We start from the raw sequence: 27718 nt of genomic DNA, 5'->3' as shown, positions 1-27718 counted from the left end.
TATCCTTGCTGCCAGGAAGATGGTTTACCTCGCTGTTGGCTGCAACCTAACGGGCGAAGGCAAAGGTAGAGGGATATGCCTGTGGGGAGTCCTGCTAGTCCTGAGCCAAGTCCTGAGCCTAGCCATGTGTGAGATATCCGGGGTGCACACCAAAGATCCACTCAGCACTGAAAGGCAGGGCCTGATGGGCAAATGCAAACAGTGCCAACAAGCAATCCTGAAGGAGCAGGAAGCCCCTAAAGGAGCCCAGTTTGACTGTCGAAATGGTATGGAAAGCGGGTACTGCACATACAACGGCACTCCATACAAAATGTGTGAATTTTGGAAAATTCAATGAATCGGAGTGTTGTATAGAGATTGACGATTATGGAGAGACCATCAGGGATCTGTCAGCCAAAATCAAAAAAGTAGCCCATTTACCAGTACAAAAGTGGAATTCCATACTCAAAGCCTCATGGTGGCATCAATTATTTGGGGAAGGAGCTTGGTGGAAGAAAGCAGTATTCTTCAGAATCAGCACTGAAAATGAAGCAGGTTCTCTAAGGACTTGTTTATAGAAGTGCCCACAGATCTGAGGTGCTCTAGAATATGGTTATAGGTGAATATGCAAATAAAATTGGCACTGAAAGGATGACCAGTCAGTCCTTGTGGTTATTTCCAGTGTTTACTAGATGCTGCTCTCCCAGCGCCCTGGAGACTTTCCTTTCTTTTCCCAGGTGGGAGCCCAATCCCACACTGTAGCAACAACAAACAAAATATTGAGTGTTGAGGCTGAACCAAAGCTCACAGATGTTAAGGGCTCAATCTGTTACTTCCTCAGGAAGAGCAATTGCAATCTGACTCACCGCTCTGCCCTCCTCCCACCCCCAGGAAAGAGCCTCCTCCTGCTGCCAAACTCAGCACAGACAAACCACAATCAGCAATGTTCTCTCTGCAAAACACACCCAGTTGCACCGGGCCTCTCACTGCTGGGCAATTCGCCCTTCTATTGAGCTGCATTCAAATAACATAGATAAACTTTGGAAGTTTAATTAGTCGTGAGGGTGTTTAGTGCTATGACGGAATAACACACCTCCAGTGCAATGGGTTGTTTTTGTGCACAGTCAAAAATATTTCCCACACTTAAAACTTGTGATTGATTGTAGACTATTTATCTGATGCACACCCCCTTAGCTGCCTTCAGAATTTTTTTTCTGTAGTTTCCAGTAGTTTCCCTGTGGGTGGGACTATGGAAGTGGGCACTTTGGGCAGTTTTACCATAGCACGAGCTCACTCTAGTGCCCGCACTGTAAGTTGCAGTTGAAGCTTTAAACTCCTGCAAGCTGAACTGTGTCATAAAATCATAGACCATTCGTCTCTCTTCCCACTGTTTCTAAAAGAATGAATGCCACAGATTATTGGAGCTCAGAAATAATCATTTATTCTGTTTTGGAAGTCTCCAAATAGCTGTTGCTCAGGAAACTATCACCTTCCTTTAGTGTGGCCAGTAAAGCATTTATAGCCAAGAAGTTAACCAGACAACAAAACCATTTATTCTTTCTATTAGCTCCAGAAATAGTCCAAAGTTTACAAGAAAGGTTAATCATGAATTAAAGTTCATCTGTGCAGAGGGAACATATAGATGATTTCCCCAAAAAAATGACTCTGTGCATTCCTTACCCAATCCTCTGTCCCCTGAGCACTGCCTAGATTTAAGCATTGGCCCTATGAAATGCCAGAACATTCTGAATAACACCGTCTCACACAACACCTGCAATAATATAATGATTGTTATGTGTAATGTCTGTATAAAATAATTCGTGCTTGGAAATTAAGAAATAGAGAACTGAGAACTCACAAGCGCTACCAGGGAAGGCTAATTTGCAACTGTAAGAGGACTGTAAGAGGGCGGCTCTGAGGAGGAACCACGAATTTATAACAGAAAATGATGATGGGCCATCAGCGGTGGTGGGCTTGGTTCTGCCTAGGTGATTGATACCAGATATGCAACTAAGACATGACATTGGGAGTGTGCCTCCCAATGCTGGCTTCTTGGAATCCATCCCTCGCTAAAGCCATCTCAGAAAACAGAAGTCCCAAAAGAAGATGCATGAATATGCAATCTGAGCAGATGTGGACAAAGAAACCTTGCCTTAGGGAAAATAAACTGTATATAAACTGCACTTTTGCTGATGGGATGCATGAACGGGGAGGGACTGGTGTGATAGAGGTCAGTCCAAGGTTCACTTAGCTCCAATCCCGGGATCAGAGTTGTCCTTTTTATTATGTAGTTTGCCCTTTTTATCCAAGATGGCTTTTTCGTGAAATAAAATTTATTTTTGATTATTAATCCAGCTATTTCATTTATAACAATGATTATGTGCATACATTCATACTTAACCCACTGGCTTGTTCAACTAAACACAATGCACTCTGCTACTCTTTGTGCCCCTTCTGTTCCTTTGCTTCACCATGGGGTGACTCCTACAGGCTGCAGCATGGTTCCCTCCCACAGGGTGTGTTGCTTTAGGAACAGGTGCTCCAATCCCCCACGGGGTCACAAGTCCTGCCAGCAAACTTGTTCCAATGTGGACCTCCGTGGGCTACCTCACCATGGTCTTCTTTGCGAGCTCCAGGGAATCTGCTCCTGCAGCTAGACCACCTGCTCTCACTCCTTCTTCACTGGCCTAGGTGTCTGCAGGGCTGTGTCTCCCTCAGCTTCCCCAGTCTTCCAAAACTGCTGCAAAACTCATTTTATATTTTCTTAGACATGTTTCCAGAGAGGCACCACTGGCACCCTGTCTGAGAGCCTGAACCGTGCCTCGTGGCAGGTCCTTTGGATCCAGTGGGCATGCTGTGCCGGGAACTGGCATGCCAGGCCTGTTTCCCCATGGCTGCCCCGCTGCCCCTGGGTGCCAGGACCACCCTCCACACATGGGCAGCCAAAATCTGCGGGGCAAAGAAAGGGCGGTGTATTGCACTTTCACTGCTCGATACAGAGAGTTCCCAGGGCTGAAAGCAGTGTTTTTCATTGGAAAAATTGCACACCATAAACTATAAGATTAATATAAAACAAGTAATTGTGGATTAACTTTAAATGGAGGCATGATGTCTTACACCAGGGCAGCCTTGTCTCACAATCCAGCCCAGCAATAGCCTTGTTGGACACATGGACAGAACAGGACAGACAGCCTGCTCCTTCCCAACTCTCACAGCCACCCTGGGAAAGCAGGGCCAGGTAGGGCTGATCCTGGGCACTACCACCTCCCTCCTGAGGCCCTCCTTGCCCCCTGCTTCCGTTCCTTACCCTTCTCATCCCTTCGTCTTCCCTTATCTTCCCCATCTCCTGGCCTTATCCATTCCCTTCCCTCCCCTCTGTTCCCCATCCCTTTCTCTCCTCTTCCTCTTCTTATTCCATCATATCCTTTCCTCCCCCAACCCTTCCTCTTTTCTCCTTCTCCATTCCCTCCCCTCCATCCTCCATCCCTTCCTTTTGTATGGAAAATCACGCTGTGAAAAGTCATAGAATAGTCCTTAGCCTTAAAATCCATAGTCCTTAGAGTGTCCATAAAGCAGACAGAGGAGTCCTTCAGGTTTATTTGAATAAAGAGAGAGAATTCACTGGGGCACACGCCTGCAGGGTTTTATGCCTTGAGGTTTTGACACAGCCTCCTTTATCCTAAACTCCTGGTCACATGTTGCCCTCTTCCTTTCCCCATCAGCTGAGGTACTAGGAAGGTACAGCCCTCCTGAACGGCCTACCACATATCCCCCCTTGAACCTGGCATTTTACACCACAGTTCAGAAAACCAAGCTTGTGCAGACCTTTGTCTGTAACAGATGTCAAGCTGTCAGGGCTCTGCAACAAACCTGCTGCTTGAAGTTAATAGCGACATAAAAGAACCATTTCAAAAATGTTAACATCCATACTTTCACCCATCGAATTGTTTGTAAAGACATTAGCACACATCTTCCCTATCACTTTCCGTATCGCATCTCATCGCATCCCATCCCATCCCATCTCTTTTTTTCCACAACCCTTTTTCACCACTCCTTCACCCTTCCTTCCTCTCCCCTCATTTCTGCCCCTCCATTACGCACCCTTCCCTTCCCTTCCCTTCCCTTCCCTTCCCTTCCCTTCCCTTCCCTTCCCTTCCCTTCCCTTCCCTTCCCTTCCCTTCCCTTCCCTTCCCTTCCCTTCCCTTCCCTTCCCTTCCCTTCCCTTCCCTTCCCTTCCCTTCCCTTCCCTTCCCTTCCCTTCCCTTCCCTTCCCTTCCCTTCCCCCTCCTCTGCCCATCCCATGGCGCACTACAGTTCCCAGGGGGCGGCGGTGCTGGCGCATGCGTGTTGCGGGCGCACTCCCCGCCCCGCGTTGCCCCTCCCGCGGGCGGGCCGGGCCGGGCCGGGCAGTGGGGCCGGGCGGCGGAGCTGGGTCGGGCCGGCAGTACAGCGGGGCGATGGCGGCGGCGGGGCTGAGGTTCGACGGGCGGGTGGTGCTGGTGACCGGCGCCGGAGGAGGTGAGCGCCGGCCAGGAGTTCCGCACCCGCGGGAGGCGGCGGAGCTGCGCGGGGACGTCCGGGCGGTGCGGGCTCCGCGCGGCCGCCGCTGCCCGCGGCTCCGGCAGGTGCTCCGGGACGGCCGGTCCGGCTCTGGCGGGGGAGGGCGGGTTGTTTCCGCAGAGGGGAGAAGCGGGACCGCGGGGGAGGCGCTGTCCGTCCCGGCCCGGCCGTGCCAAGGCCGTGCAGGGTCAGGCCGTGCCTCCTGCTGCCCGGGGGAGCCGCTGCCGTCCGGGGCCGGCCCAGCGCTGCCCGCGTTGGTGACCCCTCCGAACGTGGGGGATTTCTGCTGTTCACACACACGCGGGGAGCTGCGCCCCGCTCAGCAGTGATGTCCTCCTCCAAGCGCTGTCCTAGTATCCTCATTCCTTCCCGCTGAGCCCTAGAGCTGGTGTCCGAGGCGTGTGACCCGTGTGGCTTGGCTGGCACCGCGCTGCTCTGGCAGGGGTTTCACGGGTGCCGTCGGTGCTGCAGAAAGCGGCCGCCCACCGCTGCTGCCTTCCCTGCCGGCGGGACCGGCCCGCAGGCAGGTGGGAGCGGGAGGCAGGGCGGGAGGGAGAGGTCTCTGCCCGCAGCAGGGCTGGCCCGCGCTGTTGGTGGTCTGCAGGCTTGGTCTCTCCAGGGAGCGTGGTCTGACGTGGAATGCTTGGTTTTGCCAGGAAAGGTTTTTGTACTTCTTGTTATGGCGTGGGGTTGGTTGAGGTGTTTTTTGTTGTTGTTGTTGTTTGTTTCTTCCCTCTTTTTATTATTTTTTTTTCGTCCTCTGCATCTGTGCTTTGACCTGTTCCTGCTGAGATGGTTTGAGCAAAAATACGAGCTGTCAGTGTGGATGAGTGAGAGGCAAAGTTTGTGTTTATGACGACCTCTTTAGGAAACTTAGTCAGCCATACTCTGAAAAGGTTCTGCCTTCTCCACGGTGGAATTTTGCTCTCGTTTTGTGGTGCTGCACATAGCCAGAGGAGTCATTTTTGGGGCCCTAGATTAAGTGATGTTTTGTGAAAAAGATGTTTTGGAAAGTACTGAACAATCCATGAACATCACCTGAAGGTGACCACCAACCTGATAATAATTGAGACCAGGTTTTTAATGGCGCTCTTCTGCTTTTACCAGATCTATATTTGTGGCCTTTTCCCTATATAGTAAGTTTCACTGGAGAACAGGTTAAGGCCTTGCATAATAGCAAAACAAGGTCACTGTGACAGTAATAAAGCTTCTAAAAAGTATTGCACTGAGTAAAAGTTGTGTGTCGTAAGTTTGTTTACAGTGACACTTAAGTAAGTGTGTTTACAGCGTTTACATTTACCTTATACTCCTAGGGTTAAACTGCTTGAAGATGACTTGTTAATAGAGAAAATTCCTCTTGTATGTTTTATTTCACAACAACCTTTTAGTAAGAGTTGACTAGATTTGAGCCAAGATTAAGGGAGATCCTGTTACTTACAGATTAGTTCTCATTTTGCTTTTATTTAATTTACATCACTATAGTTTGACTGCATTGTTTTTCAGCATTGATTTTTTTGGATGCTGGTGAACAGATCAGAGCTGGGAATTTATTTAGACATCTGTATCACTGATTTGTGTTGAAGTGATACTTGTTTTCACACATATCTAAAAAGTGTTTCTTTTCACTTTGAGCAGAACACAAAGATTCACTTTATTAATTACTGTGTTGGACATTGCTTATGCAATGTATCTTGTTTTTTTAAAAATTATTTTTGATTCTCAAGCGTTCAATCCTTGCTTAGCAGTTGAGAAGATCAGCACATATAATGTTGTCTGGGTTTTGTGCACTTCTCAGTGGCTTTTCAAAACAAACAAAAGATTCTCTTGGACTTGGGTTATATGAGCAGTGGATGTATATGCACCTCACATATGATACTCTTCATTGTAGAGGCCTAAGGGAGTCTTAAGGAAATCTTCAACTTGTTGCTGTGAGATTTTAAAGCATTTAGTGTGCTTTAAAGCAGTCTATACAGTTCTTATTTTTTCCCCTTTTTTTTTTGGAGAACTGGCTTTGAATGTCCTGGTGAGGTGCACAAGAGGTATTGTTTGCATTCTGAGAAACTTTTTTCTGACTGATCACTTTTTGATCATTCAAATCTCCTTTTCTTTTGAAATTAATAAAAAAAGGATCAGTGCCATTAATCCCAACAATTTATGACTGGTGCAGTGGCTAATATATCTGTAAATCATTTATTGTAATGAATGTCAAACACAACAAGAATCTAAGCCAGAGTGAAGATTCAAGACTCTTGCTTTTGTATGTGATGCAGAAATGACAGCCTTCTCTTAGGATACGCAAACTATGTATCTGTTTGGTTGACTGAGGTATTAGGCATTCCTTTGTATCCAAATGATTTTTTCAATACATCTTCAGTTAAATATTGTTCAGTTTCTTTTTCACATCTTAACTTTAACTAGGAAAGTATCTAATTCACTTAGAGTGTAATTAATTAACTTGAAACATCCCCTCCTTCTTTGGTGTTACATTAGGACATTAAAGGTTCTTCCTTTCAAATGTATTTTTCTATCACGAGCACAAACTCAGCAGCGTTCAGCTTTCCCAGATGAATTCAATAACAAAGAGTAAGCATGGTTTGTTTGTTTTTCGAGACTGTAAGTTTTGTTTACCATTTATTTGTTTGTTTACTTTTATATTTTGTTCTTATTTTTTGCTCCTGGGGGAAATAATGTTTTACTTTGAACTTGCAGGGTGTATATGTTGAATTGGTGCGTTTTTCTTGATGCAGTTAATTTTTGTGTAGCTTTTGTCTGAATTATGATCCAGAAAACAAATTCACTCTTGTTTTTAACTTTTTCTTTTTCTTAAACTAGGTTTGGGCAGAGCATATGCTCTGGCTTTTGCTGAAAGAGGAGCTTCAGTAGTTGGTAAGTTTTATCTTAACTAACTTGATCTAGACAGTAACCTTTGCCTTTTCACATAGCTTGCATTCGACAGTCCGTGCCCTTTTTGACAGTAACCTTTGTTATTTAATAGTTTTCTATCTTATCTTTTGCTGTTTAATTTTGCCTTTAAGCTTTATTTTCTTATGAAATAAGTTGCCCAAGTTTATCCAAGGGCTCACCTTTGCTGGAAAGCCAGTTTGAGTCAGATCATTTCCTAGGTTTAACCTTCATCTCTGCTTACAGGTCTTTAGTGCAATCTCAGAAGCTTCCAGTATGACCATTTGAATATGTGAATATGTTATCTTATAGTGCCTTTTCCCAAGAAAGACGGTACTGAAATGTGACTTGATAACATTATTTCTTTCTGCGGCTCATGGGACAGAAGAGCAGCCTGGTCTCTGTGTCAAGTGCTAAATGGCTGTCAGTGAAGGATTTCTGATTTTGTAGTTCCTTGGTTGAACCTTAGCAGGGCATATTTATTGTGAAAAATGCTATATCACAAGGCAATCCTGAAGGTTAAGTTGTATTTTGGCAGTTATCATTGCCATTTTTAGATTGGCTCATAGTAAAAAGTTACTCACTGGAAGGGTTGTCAGGCACTGGAACAGGCCATGGAAGTGGTTGAGTGACCACCTCTGGAGGTATTTAAAAGATGTGTAGATGCGGCAGTTGGGGACGTGCTTTACTGCTGAACTGGGCAGTGTTAGGCTAATGGCTGGACTTGACCTTACAAGGTGTTTCCAACCTAAACAATTCTGTGATACTATGATTTTGCTGCCTGTGAATGAATTTGTACAGGTATTGTTGATGAGTTCATCAAGATTAAATGCTTGAAGAGATTATTTTCTGTGTTTTTTTGTACTTTTCTAATGACAATCCCAATCTCAGTTTACAAAATTTAATAAAAATTGTTTGGTTTTACTTAATTGATTGGTTTTGCTTCATTGAAATGAGTATGTGTGTAGTCAACTTAAAAAAAAAACTAAGTTGTTTTTTCTTCCTTTTTTCTTTCTGTTAATTGCCATCTTTGACACTTGCTGTATTTTCCATGGGCGTGAATAATTCACACTGAGTTCTTATTTAGCAAAAGTTATGTCACTAAAGCAGTCCAAATATTTTGTATTGACGCTCTGTAGATGGTAGTGGTCTGACTTTCCAGAATGATCTGAAAGAAAATGTATTCTGTTGCCTGACCACAGCTAATGCTCCTTTATCTCTTGGCTTTATTGTGTAATAACTAAACAGTAAGTTAAGAATTGATTGTAAGGGCAAATTCTTTTTTCCTTTTGGAAACTTCACCACACTTCAGCTTGTCTTGCAGCATTATGTCTACATGCTTGTATTTGTTTCTCTTGTTCTCTTACAACTCTGACTTCAAAGAATTGAAAAGTTACTTGTATAAACATCTAATTTTTTAAAACTAAAGCAAATAGGAGGCTCATATCTGCCTTTTCTCTTTAAAACAAGTTCCCTTTTATAAGTTATGGAAATTAAGGTATTTTGTAAGAATAGCGATCAAATACTCTGGAGGAATATTTTGAGTAGTTGGAAGAATTACAGTAGGCCCCAACATGACACCTTTGTCCAGTCCTGCAGTCCTGCATCTCTGTTGAGTGAGTTTCTGTTGGTGTGGTTAGTTTGGCAAGAGCAACCTAGGTGGAAAACTCCCTGTTCTCATCACCCAAAGGCTGCCTGCTACCGCTGTTTTTTGTCATTCTCCATCTCCTTCTCTCGTCAGGAAAAGTTAAAAGCAGGAAGAAGAGATGATTTACTTTTGTCTTGTGTCCTATGTTACATCCAGAACTACTGTTTCTTCTGGTCTATCTGAGGGATCTTGTGTTGCTGTCTTAGTTTAGTTTAGAGTCAGGCTTTTGAAGCATCTCTCCTGATATGTATCTTACTTGTATTTTTGTTTGTGTAGTGAAATGGTATTGAATTTCATGAGTCCTTTAAAAACAAACCAGAAGGTGCAATCTATCAGCACACCTGCATTGTTCATGTGTGTTTAGTTTGTGACACCAGATTACCACAAGAGATCAGGTGGCTTATTGTTTAAAAAACTTGTGCTGTAGATGTCACGTACTCTGCACCAGCTGTTTCACTGCTCAGAATTGCTTCTGCTAGTCTGCTAATGATAGAATCATATCCTTAGAGGAGTTCTTCTCCAGGGTTCAGATTATAACTGTGCTCTGCCACAACTACTACAGGCTCCTTTCGACTGCATGTTTCCAGCTGAAAATTGCATGATGTATAGCTTGGGCTTAAAATAATGCTGTTTGTCTATTTCTTTGTTAGGGTTTTTTCATTGTTCTATCACACTCAAGGAGATACTATTTTCAAGGCCTAGAATAGCTCAACTCTTTCTTGCATACTTATTTTTGTTTCAACTCCATTAGTACTTGTGCTTGGCTTAAGGTACTTTGTCACCTCTGAAAATTTTACCAAATATTTAATTAAGTTTTTGTCAGCAAATTACTACTGAAGTGTAGGATAAGCATATATAAACCTGTCTGTGGTACAGAGTTGTAAGGTCTTAACAAGACTGAATGGTTTGTGTATGTTTACCCCAGACTGTTGACTCTTCTTTCCCAGGTGTTGTTCCTGATTTGCTTTCCTTTAATATCATGGATGTTGCAGACTGAGCAGTCTGCCTGTTGCCTATCCTAACACACTACACTTAGAAATTTCCCTTAATGGCTCACTTGGATTGTTTTGGTTACATGTTTGGATTGTTAAGGTATTGATCTAACAATCGTTAGAGATTTTGTCTACTCCGTTTTTTGGATCAGTCTGTGGAAGTACTTGTACTTCCTGGTTCAGGCTGGGCATTTTTGGAGGTTGCTCTGTTGATGATTGGTTGTTTTTCTGTTTTTTTTTTTGACATGTCATGTCCCTTCCCTTTTGATGCTCACTTCTTCTGGATTTAGATATTTTTATTTACTTAAATTTTTTCTGCTGTGTTTCTAAATTTCTCTTGCTACACACAAAGCTGAATATAGAGTTCCAGATGAGACTTCTTGACCTGGATAATACAGAGTGATTTTTTGGTGTGTCCTGCAAGCTGTGTTCCTGTTCCTGTTTACGTGGAGAGTTTAGAAAAAAACCAAAAAGCACAAAATGGGTCTATTTCATTTTGTGATGATAACACAGACTTGGCATTGCAGTTTTTCATCAAGACCTGCATATTTTGTGGATTTCACTGTGTTTGGCTTCTTGAGGTTAGACATTAGAAGGCGGAAAGTGTAATTCAGCATAGTGAAAGACTGTTGAGCAGAATACCAGTGTTGCATGTAAATTCAGTAATTTCTGGCTTTCTTACAATTCCATTTTGTACCCATTTAAACAACTTCTTACCATTTTTTGAAGTTCTTTGTCCAAATGCAATATTTGTATGGGATTTTTGAGGAGTGTTTTTGTTCTCCTGGTAATTCTGTGAAGCTGTGAGATGTGGAAATACAGGAGTGCAGCAGAGTGTGGCAACAGTACATTTCAGCTGCCATTAGTGACATGTGCCCCAGTGCGGAGAGCTGCCTGGAATAGCTCTGTGTGTCAGGTGGGCCTGTTATCCCACAGGAGCAGAATATGAAGCTCCAGAACAGGCTATTCTCACTTTGTTCAGACTACTGGATCTCTTCTATGGTGGTGTTGACTGGTAACAGTTTAGCTACTCTATAAAACAGGAACAAAGTCTTGACAGTCTTGCTTACGGTTCATGCAATAGGTAGGGACTGGAATAAATTGCCTATGATTGTGGTGTAATCTAGATCTTAATCTCTGAATTACAATACAATTACAGAGGTAGCCTGGACAGGGCAAGCAAATTGAATACACAGTAGAGGGAGAGGGGAAAGGTTCTGTTTTCCATGTTATTTACAGAAAAAGGGATAGTATCTGTTGCACTGCTTAAAAAAAAAATTGTATGTCCTACTATTTTTCTCTTGTCATCTGTAGTTTTCAATAAGATCCAGATGCTGCAGGCTTTATTAATACACCTTATAACCTCCAGTGTAATAGTGAGGTAAGGACAGACCATGACGTCTGAGTGTTAACAACAAAAATTTCATTTCTTTGTCATGCACAGTGAATGACCTTGGAGGTGATTTTAAGGGATATGGCAAAAGCTCCTCAGCTGCTGACAAAGTTGTCGAAGAAATCAGAGCAAAAGGAGGGAAAGCAGTACCCAATTATGGTATGTTATTTCTCCAGATGAGTGTAATTATCTGTAGGAATAGTGGCCATGTTAAATGAAAAATAGATGCTACTTAGTAAAAGACTACTCCCAGCTTACCAATAACATATACATTACACAGGTGTAGTATCATGTGGAGTGGGGAGACAGATACTAAAAGCAAGTGCATTAATTGCTTCTTTTAATTAATATTTGACTACTAATGCCCTTTTATCTGATTTTTTAGTCTGTCCTCAGTTTTCAGGGGCAAAATGGGAATGGCTAGTTCTCGCTTGCTTTGCTTCGTGTTTTTCTTGTGATGGCAAATATTGTGCCATTTAGACTTAATGTGTGGGGTTTGCTTTAGGCCACATGCAGATAATGGCTGGATTGAATTTAGTTTTCACTGGGACTGTACACAATTCATTTTTCTTAGCTCCATAGTTATTAACATCCTGGAAGTGCAGTGTACCCAGTTAATTTTATTTGAAAATTTGTACTTTTTTCTTACAGATTCTGTGGAAGATGGTGAAAAGCTTGTGAAGACAGCCCTTGAGGCTTTTGGGAGGATAGGTACAGTTGCCTAATTCATGTTGAAACATGTTTGCAAGTGCAAAGCCATTATAAGCAGTACAATTAAAGACTTGTATGAAATAGGTTTTTACAACAGTAGTACTCACCAACCCTTGATGCCTGTAGTTGGTGAAATATGAATAAGGGGCTTCCAGCTTTTAATCTGAATAGTCAACTTTTCTGGGTTTTTTGATATTTTAACCAAAGTTTTGAGCTTTGTGAATGATTCTTATTTTCCCGCCCTTCAGAATTTTTGAACTTCAATAATGGTTAACATTTTTTATCACAAAGCAGAGTCTATGAAGTGTTATTATAACTAGCTGCATAGAATTAGCATAAATAATATTTATGAAAGCAATATTTCATGTTTTGAAAGCTTTTCTGCTTACATAACGTCAAAATGCTTTAACAGATATGAAAAAAGAAAACCCTAAAGTATTTAATCTAACAGTTAAAGCTCTTTTTAACCGTGTGATGGCCAGTATTTAAAACCACTCCGTGATTTTAACTCGGGGTTCCATGGCTAAAAGTACACATAATCAAAGCCAACAGGAACCTAATTAAATATATGACAAGAAATTTTTATGATCCAGGTCGCTTTATCATCTTTGTGACTCTGTAGTTTTCATTTGGGCTACTGCAACAAGGATGGTGACACAAACTGCATAGCTGGGGCATTCTGAAATTCAAAGCAGGTTTCAAAACTGTACAGGATGGCTGCATCCTGAAGGTATTGGATTCCTAGGCAGCCAGTGCTTCACAGCTATGCCTCCCTTTCAGGCTTTGTCCCATTGAGGTCTCTATGGGGTTGAGACTTGCTGATCCTAAAGTATTATGTTGTGATTTTTGTCCAAGGGTAGAATTCATTAATCAGAACAAGGAGCTTTAGAATATATGTAATATCATGTATATGTCCAGTGTCCTTGTGTATATATATTTGGAAGTGGGTGAAAAATAGAAACAAGCTTGTATTTTACAAGTGCATTGAATTAGTTCCCTTTTTTTATTTCAGATATTGTTATAAACAATGCTGGGTGAGTATACTTGAGGGTTTTGTCCTTAAGTTTTGTTTTGTTTGAGTGTGGGCTGTCCCTTTTATGTAAACAAATGTTGATATTGTGTTTGTTTTGTTTTCCTAATGTTGCATTTTAGGATCCTGAGAGATCGTTCCTTTGTTCGGATAAGTGATGAAGATTGGGGTGAGTTGATTTTAAAATGACTTCAAGTGTAGTTTCTGTGTGAAAGGTGACATGTACATCCCTTCAATGGGAACAAGAAAGAAAGAGAAGGCAGGGAATGCTTACCTTTTGCCCTGCAGGCTTAGTGGCAAGGTGCCATCCAGGGCATGGTAGGTGTATGTAGTTCCAAAGGGGAAAAAGTGCTTTTCTTCCCACTCCTTGTTGCCAAATGCAGTAAGAAAAAGAGCCATGTGAATTACACACAATGGTTTTTGTGAGCGGAACATTCCTAGTGCCAGCACTGAGTGGCTGAATACTAAATAGGCTTGAAAGACCCAGAACTAACTACAAAGGAAAGCAAACTGATGTGCCAAGGGACAGAAGAAAAAGCAAAACCTTCAGTGGAATGGTAGATAGTGATAAGCCAGTGGAGAAGACTTTTACAAAGATAATCTATCTTCTGTAGCTTCTGTCTGAGCCTCCTGAAGTGCAGGAATTTTGAATGCTTTTGAATTCTGTACAGGAGAGCCCCATCCAAGAGGTGTTGTAGGTGGGCAGCCCCTTCACGATCAGTGTATGTTCAGGCTGGTACTGGAAATGATCTGTTAAGACAAAAAAAACCCAAAAAACCAAAACAAACCCAAAAAAACCCCCCAAAAAACCCAACCAACCAAACCAAACCAAACCAAACAAAAAAAGAAGCCCATCATTCTTTTAGTAACAGTTTCAGAGTGTGAGGAGAGTACATTTTTGTCATAAAGAAGAAACATGGTGCATTTCAAGCTGGGAGAAAAATTCTGGAATTACAAAACTGATATCAATTTGTTTCTAGATATAATTCACAGAATTCATTTGAGGGGATCATTCCTGGTCACTCGAGCTGCATGGAATCACATGAAAAATCAGAAATTTGGCAGGTAAAAATGTGTCTTTTGTTTTGTATTTTTCAGTAGTGTGTAACAGACCGATGCATGCCCAAACAGTGAAGGAGGAGTCTTTCATTCTTTTCTTTCACTTCCTTGGGGGTGAAGCAAAATCAGTTCAAATGTCTTTTCAGTTCTGATCTCCCTTCTCTACTTCCTCAGCCAAATGTTTAAAGGGTTCCTTTTCCAATATATTTAAATGTATTTTTGTGACTCTCCCAAAGAGAGAGTCATAAAAATAAAAATACCATTTCTATTTATGAGGACTGGTAAAAATCAGATTTTTTGACAGTGCAGTGAAATCTGATCTTTTTTTTTCATTTTTGTGATTTTAATCAAAAACCTTATCAAAGCACTAATTATATTAATATTAACTGTGCCCACACGTTGAAAACTGTGTGAGCTGTTTTCTCATCCTGTGACCTAAATAAATAACATTCATTCTCATCCATGGAAGTGAACTGTGAGGAAAGCGAAAGTCTTAAGTCTGGAAGTTCTTCAAAAACAACTTAGTTCTAGAGTTTCATCTATTTAGGATAATGCTTCCCTTGTCTCCTTTTATGTATTTGCTCAGATAGCAGTGGTAGTGAGTGCTTTTACACTTTATGGATAGACATGTGCCATCTGCAGAATGCATGCTTTACAAAGAGTTTGTAGCTTTTCTTCATCATATTGAGCCAGTACTTGCAACTCATCTCTTTACTTAGATTAAAAACATTATATTATTGGCAGTGAAACGAATTAAGAAAATGGAATATATGTTGATCCCAGCTATGCAGTATGTTTACAATAGATTTGAACAGAATCTGATAAGGCTTTGTGTTGGTTTTGCATGGCCTGGTTTTTGGTAGCAGGGGTGTCACAGGGGTGGCTGCTGTGAGAAGCTGCTGGAGGCCTCCGCTCTGTTTGGCAGAGCCAGTCACGGACAGCTCTCAGGATGGGTGTACTGCTGGCCAAGGCTGGGCCAGTTAGAGGTGGTGGTAATGCCTCTGTCGTAACAGATTTAAGAACAAAATCAAAACAAAAGGACCCACAGCTTTTTCTACCCTGAGAAGAGGTGGGAAGATGTGAGGGAAGTGACATGGAGACACCAAGGTCAGTGGAGAAGGAGGGGCAGGAGGAGCTCCAGGCATCAGAGCCAAGGTTCCTCTGCAGCCCATGGTGAGACCATGGTGAAGCAGCTGTGCCCCTGCAGCCCATGGGGATCCACAGGGGATGCAGAGATCCTCCCACAGCCCATGGGGGAGGTGCCTGCACTGGAATGGGTGGAGGCCTGGTGGAGGCTGCCAGTGGGGCACCCAGTGGAGAGGCCTGCTTCCAGAGAGAGAGAGAGAGAGACACCCTGCTTCCAGGCTGGAGCAGCCTGTCCTTGGAGGACTGCACCCTGTGGAAGAGAGACCCGTGCTGCAGCAGTCTGGGAGGGCTGTCTGCCTGTGAGAAGGACTCACATTGCAGCAATGTTGGCAGGAGTGCTGCTCGTGAGAGTGGGCCCATGCCAGAGAAGTTCATGGAGAACTGTCTCCCATGGGAGGGACCCTCACAGGGGAAGGACTCCTCTCCCAGAGCAGCAGAAAAAAATCTCGATGAGCTGACCAAACCATGCCCTATCTCCCTGTGCTGTGGGTGGGAGGGAGGGAGGGGTTGAGGGAAGAAAAGGGCTTATTTTACTTCTCATTATCCTTCTCTGTCTCTATTAATAATAAATTCACTTTGTACATTTAAGTTGAGCCCGTTTTGCTCTTGGAGTATTTTCTCCCGGTCCTTATCTCAACTCATGCGCCCTTTGTTAATTTTTTTTCTCTCCTCTGCAAGCTCTGGCAAGGGAGGGTGAGTAAGTGGCTTTTGTAGGTGCTTGGCATTTGGCCAATGTCAAACCATGACAGGCTTTTTTTAAAAGTGAAGGTGTAGACCAATGTCTTTTGATTGAGATGACCTGCAGCACAACGTTTTCTTGTCTGTGAATTGCAGCGGTTTTAGAACTCTTGTGTGAGCAGTTGTCACCTCTAAAGCAATAATAGGGACAGCAAAGAGCAAGACTTTAGTTTCCTGTCCTCTGTCATGCATTTAATGCATATTAGAATTCTGTGAAGGTGGATTCTGTGAGAATAGATCTTCAGATATTACTAGGTAGATAATGTTAAGGGAAGTAATTTTTAGTACTTTTCTTCTGAGTGCTGAAACCTTTTATTAGTTTTAAGAATAATACCACCTGAAATGTGAATAGAAATGAAAATAAATTATTTTTCTCTATATGGGATCCAGTGTCACAGAATGTCTTTTCTAGTGCTGCAATATCACTCAGAAAGCCTCGTAACTTTGTTAGTTTTCTGCTACTCTGACAATGTGTCAGGATTTGTGAGATGTCTGCTTTCCATCAAACATTGAATGATTGTTAGCAAAACCAACAACCTTTTTTTATTTGCATACTTTTTTTGTGGAATATGGAGATTAAAATGCCAAAACTGGAAAATGCTGTTGTATGGAATCAAATAATTTGAAGAAATAATTTATTTTTTTTCCTCTCTTCTTCCCTTAGAATAATTATGACATCCTCAGCTGCTGGAATATATGGAAACTTTGGTCAGGCAAACTACAGTGCTGCAAAACTTGGCCTTTTGGGTCTTGCTAACACAATTGCAGTTGAGGGCCGGAAGTATAATATCCACTGCAACACAATTGCTCCTACTGCTGGATCCAGGCTGACCCAGACTGTCATGCCACAAGGTGAATAATTTAAGGTCTATATGTACTGAGATTTTTCAGTGAGTTGAAGCACAACAAACTTTCTCACCTCTTAGAAAATGCAAATCCTTTACGCTTCATATACTGTCAGTTCGTTGTTCCTACTATCTTTTTGTCCTTGAACTGTCAACTTACTTACTTTTTCTGTTGTGAGAAATTTTTACTTTTGCCACAAGATATGAAGCAAGTTTTCTCATTTGCAAAAGCAATTTCATGTGGCAAGACTCTTTAATTGTAATCTCTTCCAAGATCCTCCTACACTAGTAGAAAGGCTTGTTTGTTTCATCACATGTGACATCAGGTATGTGCATAAGATGTCTGCACTTGTTACAGTGTTACCTAATTGCAAAATACTGGGTTTTTGCACAACATGTCATGTGTGTACTTAGTGGTTCCATGATCAACAGGAGATGATAGTGAACTGAGTTGCCAAATTTTTCGTTATTGCGCAGCTACAGTCTTTGAATGTTTGAACTGGTTTGACGGAGTACTGCATTGGGAAGTTCAGTGTAAGGAACACTTTAGGAGACAGTTGTGTTTAAGTATAAATTTAGGATAAATAGACTGATTAATTACTTCGGCAAATGACCAAAAGAAAAATTATTTGGAAAAAAAAGGTCTGTTAAAGGAAATTGCTTTCAGAAAATCTTCTAGAATCAGCCTATTTCATTTCACTCTTGACCTTCTTTTCCCTTATGATGGAGAGATCTCAAAGCTAAAGGAATCATCACATTCTTTAGACTGATAGGGTGTTGGAGAGTAATATATTTTGTATGTTATGCACAGATTGAATACTTGATTTTGTTTGACTGGAGTAGGTTGGTTTAAATCTAAATAATCCAGGTGGTCATGATTCTAGCAGTTTTATAGGTTGTAGGTTCCAGTGATTTATTGCAATTTCTTATAGAAGATGCAAATACATGAAGCATGCAGTGTAAAATGGATTACAGTAACTGGCAAATTCTGAAGATATTTAATCTACATAGGATGATAAAAAATACCTCATAATTTTCTTTCTTAGTGATTTTCAGAAGAGTGAGATCCTTTGGTCTCTCTGTAAGACACTTACAGCTCTGGTGATTTATTTATCTTGTTCACTCTGTTTCTGTCCATTTTTTCAAATACTCTTAAAACATTTGAACACCACAACTTTAAAAACATTTTCAGATGTCTTATCAAATTATCCTTGTTCTCTTAGTCAGGACTTTCTGATTTGTCTTCAGACGTCTACAGGCACCTGCGCTTTTTCATTGCCATACATTGTTATGTATGTTCAACTTAACCCACGTATTCTTGTTCTTGCTAAGAACTCTTAAATGCAGTTTGCATATTTTGTGTGGTTGTTTTGGTTTCTTTTTAATTTCTAATACCTATTTTTAAATTATTTTAAGAGTGGATTACAAGCATTAATGATAATAGTATAGGGCTAGATTTTGAGACTGAATTACATGTGGCATAAAGTGGAATACTTTGGAAAAGCCTGAGGGGTTTGCTGTGCACTTAAAACGTGCCATATTAAATGGAATTTAACTTTCTTCTGTTTTTATGGAACTTCTAAGAATGAACTTCTTTTTACCTTAGTTTTGCTATTAAAGAAGTACTTACAATGATAAGCATTCCTAGCTCTTTGTCTGGGAAAGTCTGACTATAATTGAAAATGCTTCATGACCTTTAGCTGAGGAACAGCTATACATCTACTGCTGTTGAAAGAATAATATTCTAAAACCTGAAAAAGGAAATTAAGCAAAGTTATTATTCAGACAGTGGATAGAATATGTAATAAGAGCTGCCTGGACAACCACACTGTTCTGTAACAATGTCTCAATTTTCAGATAGCTTTCTGTTGGGCTAGATGTCAATGCAAATCCCAAAATAGGATTGATATGTAAATGTAGCAGGGCTGGTAATTCTTTATATTATTTGGAAAAATCAGCATTTCCAAATGATATAATTCTTAAACAATCAGTGGCTGCAATTATTCTTGTAATGTTTTGTCTATATAGCTGACTAGCAGACTAAAAGCAAAATTGCTCAGGTACATCTCCATCAGGGTTATGTGTAGCTGTCTTGTCCTTGTTTCAGGCTGCCTGTCAGATGGAAGTTTAGGAAGGTTATCTGGTTTTACAGTCTGCATGTAACAGTGTTCCTAACAGTTAAACAGGCTTTCATCTCTCTGGCTGAGAAGCCATGTCAGGGGGTTTGGCAGCATATATGTATCTCACAAGATGTTAGTATTTATTGAATCTTCAAATGTTTCATTTAGTTTGTCCTCTCTTTTCATGGCAGACCACTATTGATAAAATGCTCTGGGTTCTGCAGAGAGTGTTAGATTAAATAATGTGGTGAAATTGTAGAGTGTTTCTATTTCATGATTCCCCTCTCCGGTTTCCTCTAGATCTGGTTGACGCTTTCAAACCAGAATATGTTGCTCCTTTAGTAGTTTGGCTTTGCCATGAGAGCTGTGCTGAAAATGGCAGTCTGTTTGAGGTAATTTTTTTATTTTTCCTTTCTTCTCCCTCTTTCCCTTCCTTTGCTCCTTCCCCCAAAATCAGTTGTTTGTTTTATCTTGTCCAGCCTTAAACCTTTTGCTGAAACTAAATTACCGTGTGTGAACTACATACTCAGCATGGACAGAAGAAATATTGATCTGGTTGTACAGTTTTTGACAAGTATTTCAGGCAGTAGCAGCCTTGTCAAGTTCTGGTCTGTGTTCAAAATGCTACCAATTTGATTGTTACAATTCTTATTGTGCTCTTTTAAGGTTGAAAGGAGACCAAAATTCAAAAGACATTTTTGTTCTCAAAATCATTCAAACATAGAAAATAGCTTGGAGGGAGGAGTAATAACTTAATTATGATATTCATTATAGGTATTGGCGTCAAACTACTAAGTCATATATTGGATGGAAACTTTTATGTTGATCATATTCAGGTGCTTAACTATACTGTTAAATACAATCAGCAGTAGTTCAGAAATTATTAATATATTGAGTTTGTTCTGGAGTATAGTTTTGTTTCCCAACATTACCAAAGCTTTGCTTTGTGATATGTCATAAGCTGATGATATCCTTTTTATCTTGACAGGTGGGAGCTGGGTGGATTGGAAAATGTAAGTACTTTGTGTCGCGGGATTGATCTTGTTTCTGGAATTGACATCAAGACTGCAAATTTTATTTAGACTTAAACTGTATGCTCAAGACATTTTTTGCTCATGCGAGAAGATGAATAAAACTACTTATATTCAGTAAAAGTCAAAATTTTAACTTCACGCAGGAAAAACTGGTAACTTAGGCATGTGCATTGTTATGCTTTTGAACTAACAGTAACTGAAAATCTGCCTAAGTAACTTTAAGTCTTGGATCATGGGCATAATTCAAAGTTGAATTCGTGGTGCTAAGTAAACGTTGCTGCCTTTTCTTGATAACTTTGATTTTTCATGATATAGAAGTATCACATGCTGATAAACAGGCATCTTTTTAATTTTTCTTTTCGTCCTTTTTCGTTACTACCCACCTTTACTGACATTTCTATTAAAATACCAGTTGAGACAATTAGTCTTCTTAAATAACTAGTAGCTATGCTACCCACATATTTTCCTTAGTGACTTCAGTAACTAGCTGAAATATTAATGTAGGGAAAACTTGCAGGTGGTACTGAGGAGTTATGAGAAGAAAAAATATTCAGTGTGTGAGATGTCTTGACTTTTTTCCTAAATCCACTGAATCTAGTACGAGTGTTGTTTTCATGAACCGTACAACTTTTCAGCCTACATGAGTATCCTCAGTGGGCTGGAAGTAGGGCTGGAAGTTAATTCAGGAAGTCATTCTGCTTTCTTTTAATTTTTTTTCGAACTTGATAACCATTTTGTACATTTTCAACTAACTGCAAGTGTTCTGTGTAACTAGAATAGTGTTTCCAAGAAGTGTGGTAAACAGATTAGAAGAAGCAGGGTAGCAGCACAAAACATCTTGCTGCCCTTCACAAACAGTTAGGTTTTAATACAGCTGAAAATATGCACTGTGATAAAGAGAAAATACTATTTTTCATCATTATAATGGCTATTGTTGAAGTTACTGAAATGAAACTTGGTTGCTAATGAGGTACCAGTATGCCTTATTCATTGCCTCCTGTTAATTAACAGCAAACCCAACATGACTGGTTGAGTACTAGAATTACAATCCAGGAAGTCTGTATCCGTATGGAACTAATTTCACATTGGCTTTACCAGTTTCTCTCAGGTTACAGTATTGAAATAAAATTTCAGAGACCATTTAGAGGTGCTTTCTACTGGTTTTAAGGTTCTTTTATAGCTAGCGAATGGTTTTCACTTTTTCCCTTAAGTTTTCCATGCTTAGAAGATTCCTAAGCAATAGTCAAAGTCATGTCAGAAGAGAAAGTCTGTAGACACATACTAGTTACAACTTTTCAGTAGACAGAAAATACTGAAACTAGGATTTCTGGAGAGTAGTAGGTCTTCTGTAGCTTCAGTGAAACTTAAAACCAGTGCTGTTCTTTCCTAAATGCTAGTTAAAGCAGTCAGCCCTTTTGGTCCAGCTGGAAGTTATACTGGTGAGTTACATTGGAGTATTTAAAATGTTTCTCTTATTGTACCATCTTGAAGGTAGTGGTCTAGTTGAAAGTTATCTAAAGAAATGGAAAGCTCCTTTCTTTGTTAGTGGAGCACTCTGGCTGATGTTTCCCATTAGTGCGCTGGGAGCGATCCTTGGGTGCCATTGTCAGAGGGAAGAATCAGCCAATGACGCCTGAAGCAGTGAGAGATAAATGGGAGAAGGTGTGTGACTTCGAAAATGCCAGCAAACCCAGAACCATCCAAGGTAAGGAAGACTTCTAAGTTGGGGCTGTTCAGCCTGGGGAAGAGAATGTTTTTGGGAGATCTTACTGTAGTCTTTCAGTACTTTATGGAGGCTTCTGAGAAATATGGGAAAGATGGGACAGATGTATACTGCTGCAACAGGACAAGGGGTAGTGGTTTTAAACCAAAAGAGGATTGATTTAGATTAAAGAGGGAAGATTTTTACAGTGAGGGTGGTGAAACACTGGGATAAGTTGCCCAGAGAGGTGGTGGATGCCCCATGCCTGGAAATACTCTGGTCTGGTCAGACAGGGCTCTCAGCAAACTGATTTACTTGAAGATGTTGCCGGGGGGTTCAACTAGCTGACCTCTAAAATCCCTTCTAACCCAAACTGTGCTTTGATTCTGTGCATGTGGATAGCTTGGGTGAGCAAAGTATAGAAGAAAATGCTTTCTTTCAAACATTTGCTGAAACTTCAAAATCTACAGAACTAGTGAATTTTCTTGTAAATGTATTATGTGAATCATTTACTGTTTCAGTATGATCAGATCTTTCTAAAGCAACTGCTGTGTTCTTACCTATTCATTAAGACATGATTCATCTTAACAGTCTCTACAGAAGTTGTCATTTGTAAGCATTACAGTCAGACTGATGAAAGTCTTTATTTAATTGGACCTACATGCAGACAGCATAATGTAATAGAGTGATTGTGTTTTCTTTTCATTCCTGCCATCTTGGTTTTTGGTGAACCAGAAAGTTCTGGTTAAATCGTGGGATATGTCACAGCAAAGAAGTTCTTACTGTCCTTATGTTCTTGGATCACATCACCCCCTTGGCTGATGACCAAAATTATTTTCTCTTTCAATGCTTTGTTTACTTTTCTTGTTCCTTGCCAGCATTTAAGACTGCAGGGCAGGAGGGCAAAACGCATCCTTATATGTACAATGTCAGTTGAATTTCAAAGATACTTAAATGCACTAAAAAAAGTAGATGTTTAAGCTATTAGTTCAGAAATGCATTAGGACATTTTGTTAAAAACTTTCAAGATAGGTTTTTAGATGCCTGTACCAAAACCAGAATAGTACACACTTTGTCCTTTCACATCTTGGCACATTGGGGAATATAAGTTTTAGGTCACCTTACTGATCTTTGGCTTACAGACACCCTGTTTCCAAGTCTATGCAACTTTATGCATATTCTCTGTTCTGCTATGGAATGGTATTTATAATAACATAATTCCAGTTTTATAGCTTCTGATCTATTCTAGGACCTGTCACATGTACTATATTACTTTTATGGGCTGCTAGCAGAAAAGTGTTGTAAATGGGGGTTTCTTTTCAAAGTTGCTTCAACATTATATGTAGTATTTCACATCTGCCAGTTGATGCTGTGAGGAGAAAAAACAAGAAGATTTTGAACTTCAAGTAAAAGAGCTTACAATACAATTTGGCAGGTTTCTACTGTCAGGAAGTTATGAATGTTACATTGGCATGGCTTCTGTTCTGTTATGAACTTAGTCAAGACATAGCTTTTTTCTTCCAGTGCTATCAAGCCACAGATACTGAATAAAAACTTGTGCAGTAATTGTTTATTTTGTATTTGTTAGAATCAGCATAAGGGTTGATAAAAATTCTTGTTAGCTGAATAGAATTTTAAGTTCTATTAGAAGTTTCTTCTACTGTCAAATTCTCCACTTTATTGCTTGAATGTATTTGATGGTGAAATAAAGGAAAAGAATTAGAGTACTTGCATTAAAAATTAAAAAGTACAATACCTAGCATCTGCAAGTTAAAAGTCTTCCTGTAGATTTCCTTAATTTGAGTAATAGGATTCTGTGAAGAGCATTTGTGTACTAAGCATTACATGCAGTAGGAAAAACCCCCCAAAAAACGCAATTAGATAGAGTATTTGCTTTTAATGTAGTAGAAAACCCTGTAATCCAAGATACTAATCTTGTTTCTTTGTTTTAAAAATGAACCTTCTGAGTGTGTGGCGCAGGGTGCAGTCGGTCACAGTTGCACCATGCACTGCATATTGTGTTTTCTCCTTGCTTTCATAGTGTACTACTTGCTCTTGTGTCATTGTCCAGTTCTTCCTGTTGTGGAAGGGGACTGTGTTATGGTAGAGGCAGAGGACAGCCATCCCTGTGTTGCAGACTGTACACTGTAGGCAGCATTCTGTAGTATTTATTGCACAACTTAGTGTGTTGTTCTGTTACCTAGGGAAGCAGAATTTAATGTGTCTGTGACCTGTGTGAGGTGCTCTCTCTCAAGCTTCTCTTCAGTTGTGAAAATGTGAGCCAGTTTCAGCTAAAGGTCTGTAATTGGCTCTTAGAAATTCTTGTGCATTTTTAATTCTCTTAGAAGCTAGCTATTTACAGAAAATAATTAGAGTATTCCCATTATCTGACTTCTGGCACATCTTAAAAGCTTATGTCTGACATAGAGCAAATTAATGTAAAACACATTGAAGGTGTGTGTATGAAGAATTTGCGTAAGAGGAGAAGTGTTCCAGCTTCAGTGTCAGCTTTCCTTATATGTGTTTTAAAAAGGTTTAAACACTTGTGCTGGTTCCCCTTTTGTTAAGGGATATGGTTCATATGCAATGTCCCATTATTGGAAAATGAATACTTTTGGAAAGAGACACTCTTTGTTCTGACTATTTTTAACGTTTGTTCACCAGCTTAATCTTTTCCTCCTGTCTGCTAATGATTTGCTGTATAATAGCAGGCTATTCTGAGGTGGTGAACATAGATTTTAGAATTCACTGATAGTACACCAGTTTAAAAAACACTGCTATACCAGTTAGAAAATAATTGTGTTAATTAAAAAGTTTCCTACTGAGTTTGTTTCTGCCAAAATTACATCCTTTGTTATAATTGTATATTTCTTGGGTCTTAAAAAAAAAGTGAGAAAGAAGGTTGGGAATTACCATCCTGTCAGCCTCAACTCTGTGCGTGGGAAGGTCATGGAGAACAAGAAGGTGATATGAGGCAGCCAGTACAGATTCACCAGGGTTCTGTCTGATCAGCCCGGTGGCATTCTGTGATGGAGTGACTCCATCAGTGAGTAAGAGAAGGCCTGTGAATATCATCTGCCTGAACTTGTCTAAGGCCTTTGACACACAGCCCCCCACAACACTTGTCTAAATTGCTGAGATATGGATGTGACAGATGAACTGTTCAGTGGAGGTGCTGGTTGGATGGTCAGTGTCTCCATGTCCGCATGGAAAACAGTAATGAATGGTGTCCTTTAGGAGCCTATATTGTGTAATAGTTTAATCAATGACATAGGTAAGGGGTTGAATGCAAACTGCAAACTTGCTGAGGGTGCACCCAGCTGAGTGGTGCAGTGACACACTGCGGGGATGGGATGTCATCCAGAGGGACCTGGACAAGCTTGAGGAGTGATCTCATGGGAACCTCATGAGCTTCAACAATGCCAAGTATGAGGTGTTGCAGGGCAATCCCCATTATCAATAGAGGATGAAGGCATCAGAAACACCTCTGGAGAAAGACTTGGAGATGCTGGTGGATGAAAAGTAGGACAAATGTTAATGTGTGCCTGCAACCCAGAAGGTCAATTGTATCCTGGGGTGCATCAAAAGAAACATGTCCAACAGGTTGTGGCAGGTGATTCTGCCCCCCAGAGGTCTCCTCTCCGTTTGGAGTAAGACCTCCAGCTCTGCAGTCTTCAACACAGGAAAGATGTAGACCGGTTCTGGAGCAAGGCTAGAGGAGGGCCACAAAAATGATCAAAATGATGGAACTCCTCTTCTAGAGGGAAAGGTGGAGAGGGTTGGATTTGCTCCATCTGGAGAAGAGAAGGCTTCAGTGACACGTTTTTGTAGTCTTTCAGTACTTAACTTTTTGGCAGGGCCTGTTGCAATAGGAAGAGAGGCTTTAAATGGCTTTAAACTAAGGGTTGATTTAGTTGACCTATAAGGAAGAAGTTTTTTACAAAGAGGATGGTTAAACACTGGAACGAGTTTTTCATAGACAGGTAGTAGATGCCCCATGCTGTAAAAATTCAAGGTCAGGTATGATGGGGCTCTGAGCTACCTGTTCTAGTGGAGGATGTATCTGATCGTTGCAGAAGATGTATCTGATCATTGCAGGGGAGTTGAACTAGCTGGCCTTTAAGGGTCCCTTCTATCCCAAACTATTCTATGACTCTGTGATCTCCTTAGTGTCCAGCCAGACACTAGCCAGCTCTCCAATTTTATAGTCCACTCATAAAATACATTCTGGAAGAAAGACTTCTTGAAAAAGAGATTGTAGTATTCTGCACCATTATTAATTTACAGGTTACCTTTATACTGTTAGTCTTAATTATGACAAATTATTTTGTCAAAATCAATGTTGTTAATCTTTAGGTCTCACCATTAAAAGTGATCTTTTTATTCCTGTATGTAAGTAGTTTGTGGCCATGCTAGGTTGAGGAAACATTCAGGTTTGCTTGGAGGTCAAACCTGTATTCTCGTGTGAAGATTTTAAAGTAGTGTGAAACCTTCCCTTGGTTCATGCAGAAAAAGTAAAAAACAGTCTGTTACTTCTCTCCATAGCTCCGTATTGCTTTTCTTTAATTCATTTAATGAATGAACAAAGGGTTAAAAGATATTACCTTTTAAAAGGTTCTTAAAAACTACAAATCTTGTTTTGCATGTTTTCATATTATGTAAATGTCATAACCTCATGTCATATTGTGACAGAGCTTCTATCCAAAGAGGAGGCTTGTCTTTGGCAGAAGAAGTGACAAACATATGTTTGTTTCTTAGAGTTCCTTTTCTTCATAAAATTCAAGCCACAAACAAATGTTATAATGATCCTAGGAGTGAGACTGTTAAGCAAGAGATAGGATAGTTTAGGAAAACAGGATTCTGCAAGAGGTCATTCAGTTACCTTGCAGGGTGTTTAGAGCAGTGCTGTGTGATAGAGCAATGTTAAGTTAGCATTATGTTAATGCAAGCAGCCACACAAATCAGTATGTGCACAGGAGTTTTGAAGTGGAAGTGAGTGACTCTGGGTTGAGGTAGTTAAGTAATGATTTTGCAGTCCTCTGATTTAAACAAATTTTTATTTTTCTGTGCAAGATTCTCATCACCTTATATTTGATTCTTTCTAATGTTTAATATTGGTTTTATCCCTATTAAGCTTCAAGGAACAAGTTGTTGATGGCCTTTTTTTACCATAGCTGAATTCAGCCATGCATCATCTAATTTATAATTTTGTCATTGTTCAGTCTCAGACTTATTTGCTTTTCTATCTATCTGTCTGATTCGGGAAAGCAGGTTACAATCAGGAGATTAGACCTGTGACTTGTACTGTAAATAATTTTCATGATAAGAAAATCAGTAGTAATTTTCAGATATTTGCTTTTCAGACAATTGAAACATATAGTGCTCATTATCTTCTCCTTAACACATTGAGATAGATGTCAAGGTAGAGTGGTGGGTGCAGAACTGATGGAACCTGTGTAGAAATCACTTTTCCTCTACTTCTGTGTGGATGCTGGTAAAATGCAGAACCATGCTCAATTTGCAGAATGTATATTTACTGTGTTTAAAAGTGAACTGAGAAATACCAAGATTTGTCTTGTTTGATGTGTGTGTTGTGTGTCTGTGACTGGAGTGTGTCATGTTATCTAAAAGTGAGGTTTTTTCGATTTCTTTCTCTAGAGTCCATAAGTGTATTGAGTGATGCTCTAAGTCAGATAGAATCTCAAGGGAATGTTTCTATGAATTCAACAAGCTCTGGATCAGTGGTCTCTTCTTCTGTTGACACGGTAGGTACATCTGTCTACCAGACTGATTCAAAGCTGGGTGAAACCTTGAGCAGAGACTTGTGTTGCTGCCCACCTTGTACTCTGGCTTGCTGTCT

At 40.4% G+C, this 27718-nt stretch overlaps 1 protein-coding gene across 2 annotated transcripts in view; it reads left to right on the top strand.

The window, feature by feature from the left end:
* The first annotated feature begins 4416 nt into the window (after nt 1-4416).
* Nucleotides 4417-27718, top strand: part of HSD17B4 (hydroxysteroid 17-beta dehydrogenase 4) — a 59886-nt gene continuing 36584 nt past the window's right edge. The window contains exons 1-12 of one of the 2 annotated variants that reach the window (XM_083882866.1): nt 4417-4497; nt 7372-7425; nt 11525-11632; nt 12125-12184; nt 13197-13218; nt 13337-13383; nt 14195-14279; nt 16822-17009; nt 19423-19514; nt 20111-20135; nt 21733-21861; nt 27517-27623. In XM_083882866.1, coding sequence (XP_083738992.1) covers nt 4437-4497; nt 7372-7425; nt 11525-11632; nt 12125-12184; nt 13197-13218; nt 13337-13383; nt 14195-14279; nt 16822-17009; nt 19423-19514; nt 20111-20135; nt 21733-21861; nt 27517-27623 — 978 coding nt within the window. In that variant the 5' untranslated portion in view covers nt 4417-4436. Of the gene's footprint in view, nt 4498-7002; nt 7123-7371; nt 7426-11524; nt 11633-12124; nt 12185-13196; nt 13219-13336; nt 13384-14194; nt 14280-16821; nt 17010-19422; nt 19515-20110; nt 20136-21732; nt 21862-27516; nt 27624-27718 lie in introns of those variants that run through there. The other variant, XM_083882867.1, reaches the window with a different exon arrangement.

Source organism: Zosterops lateralis, assembly GCF_965231275.1.
Source record: "Zosterops lateralis genome assembly, chromosome: Z".
Classification (NCBI taxonomy): Eukaryota; Metazoa; Chordata; class Aves; order Passeriformes; family Zosteropidae; genus Zosterops; species Zosterops lateralis.
The sequence above is the reverse complement of the archived record's forward strand: the minus strand, read 5'-3'. Positions and strand labels throughout refer to the sequence as shown.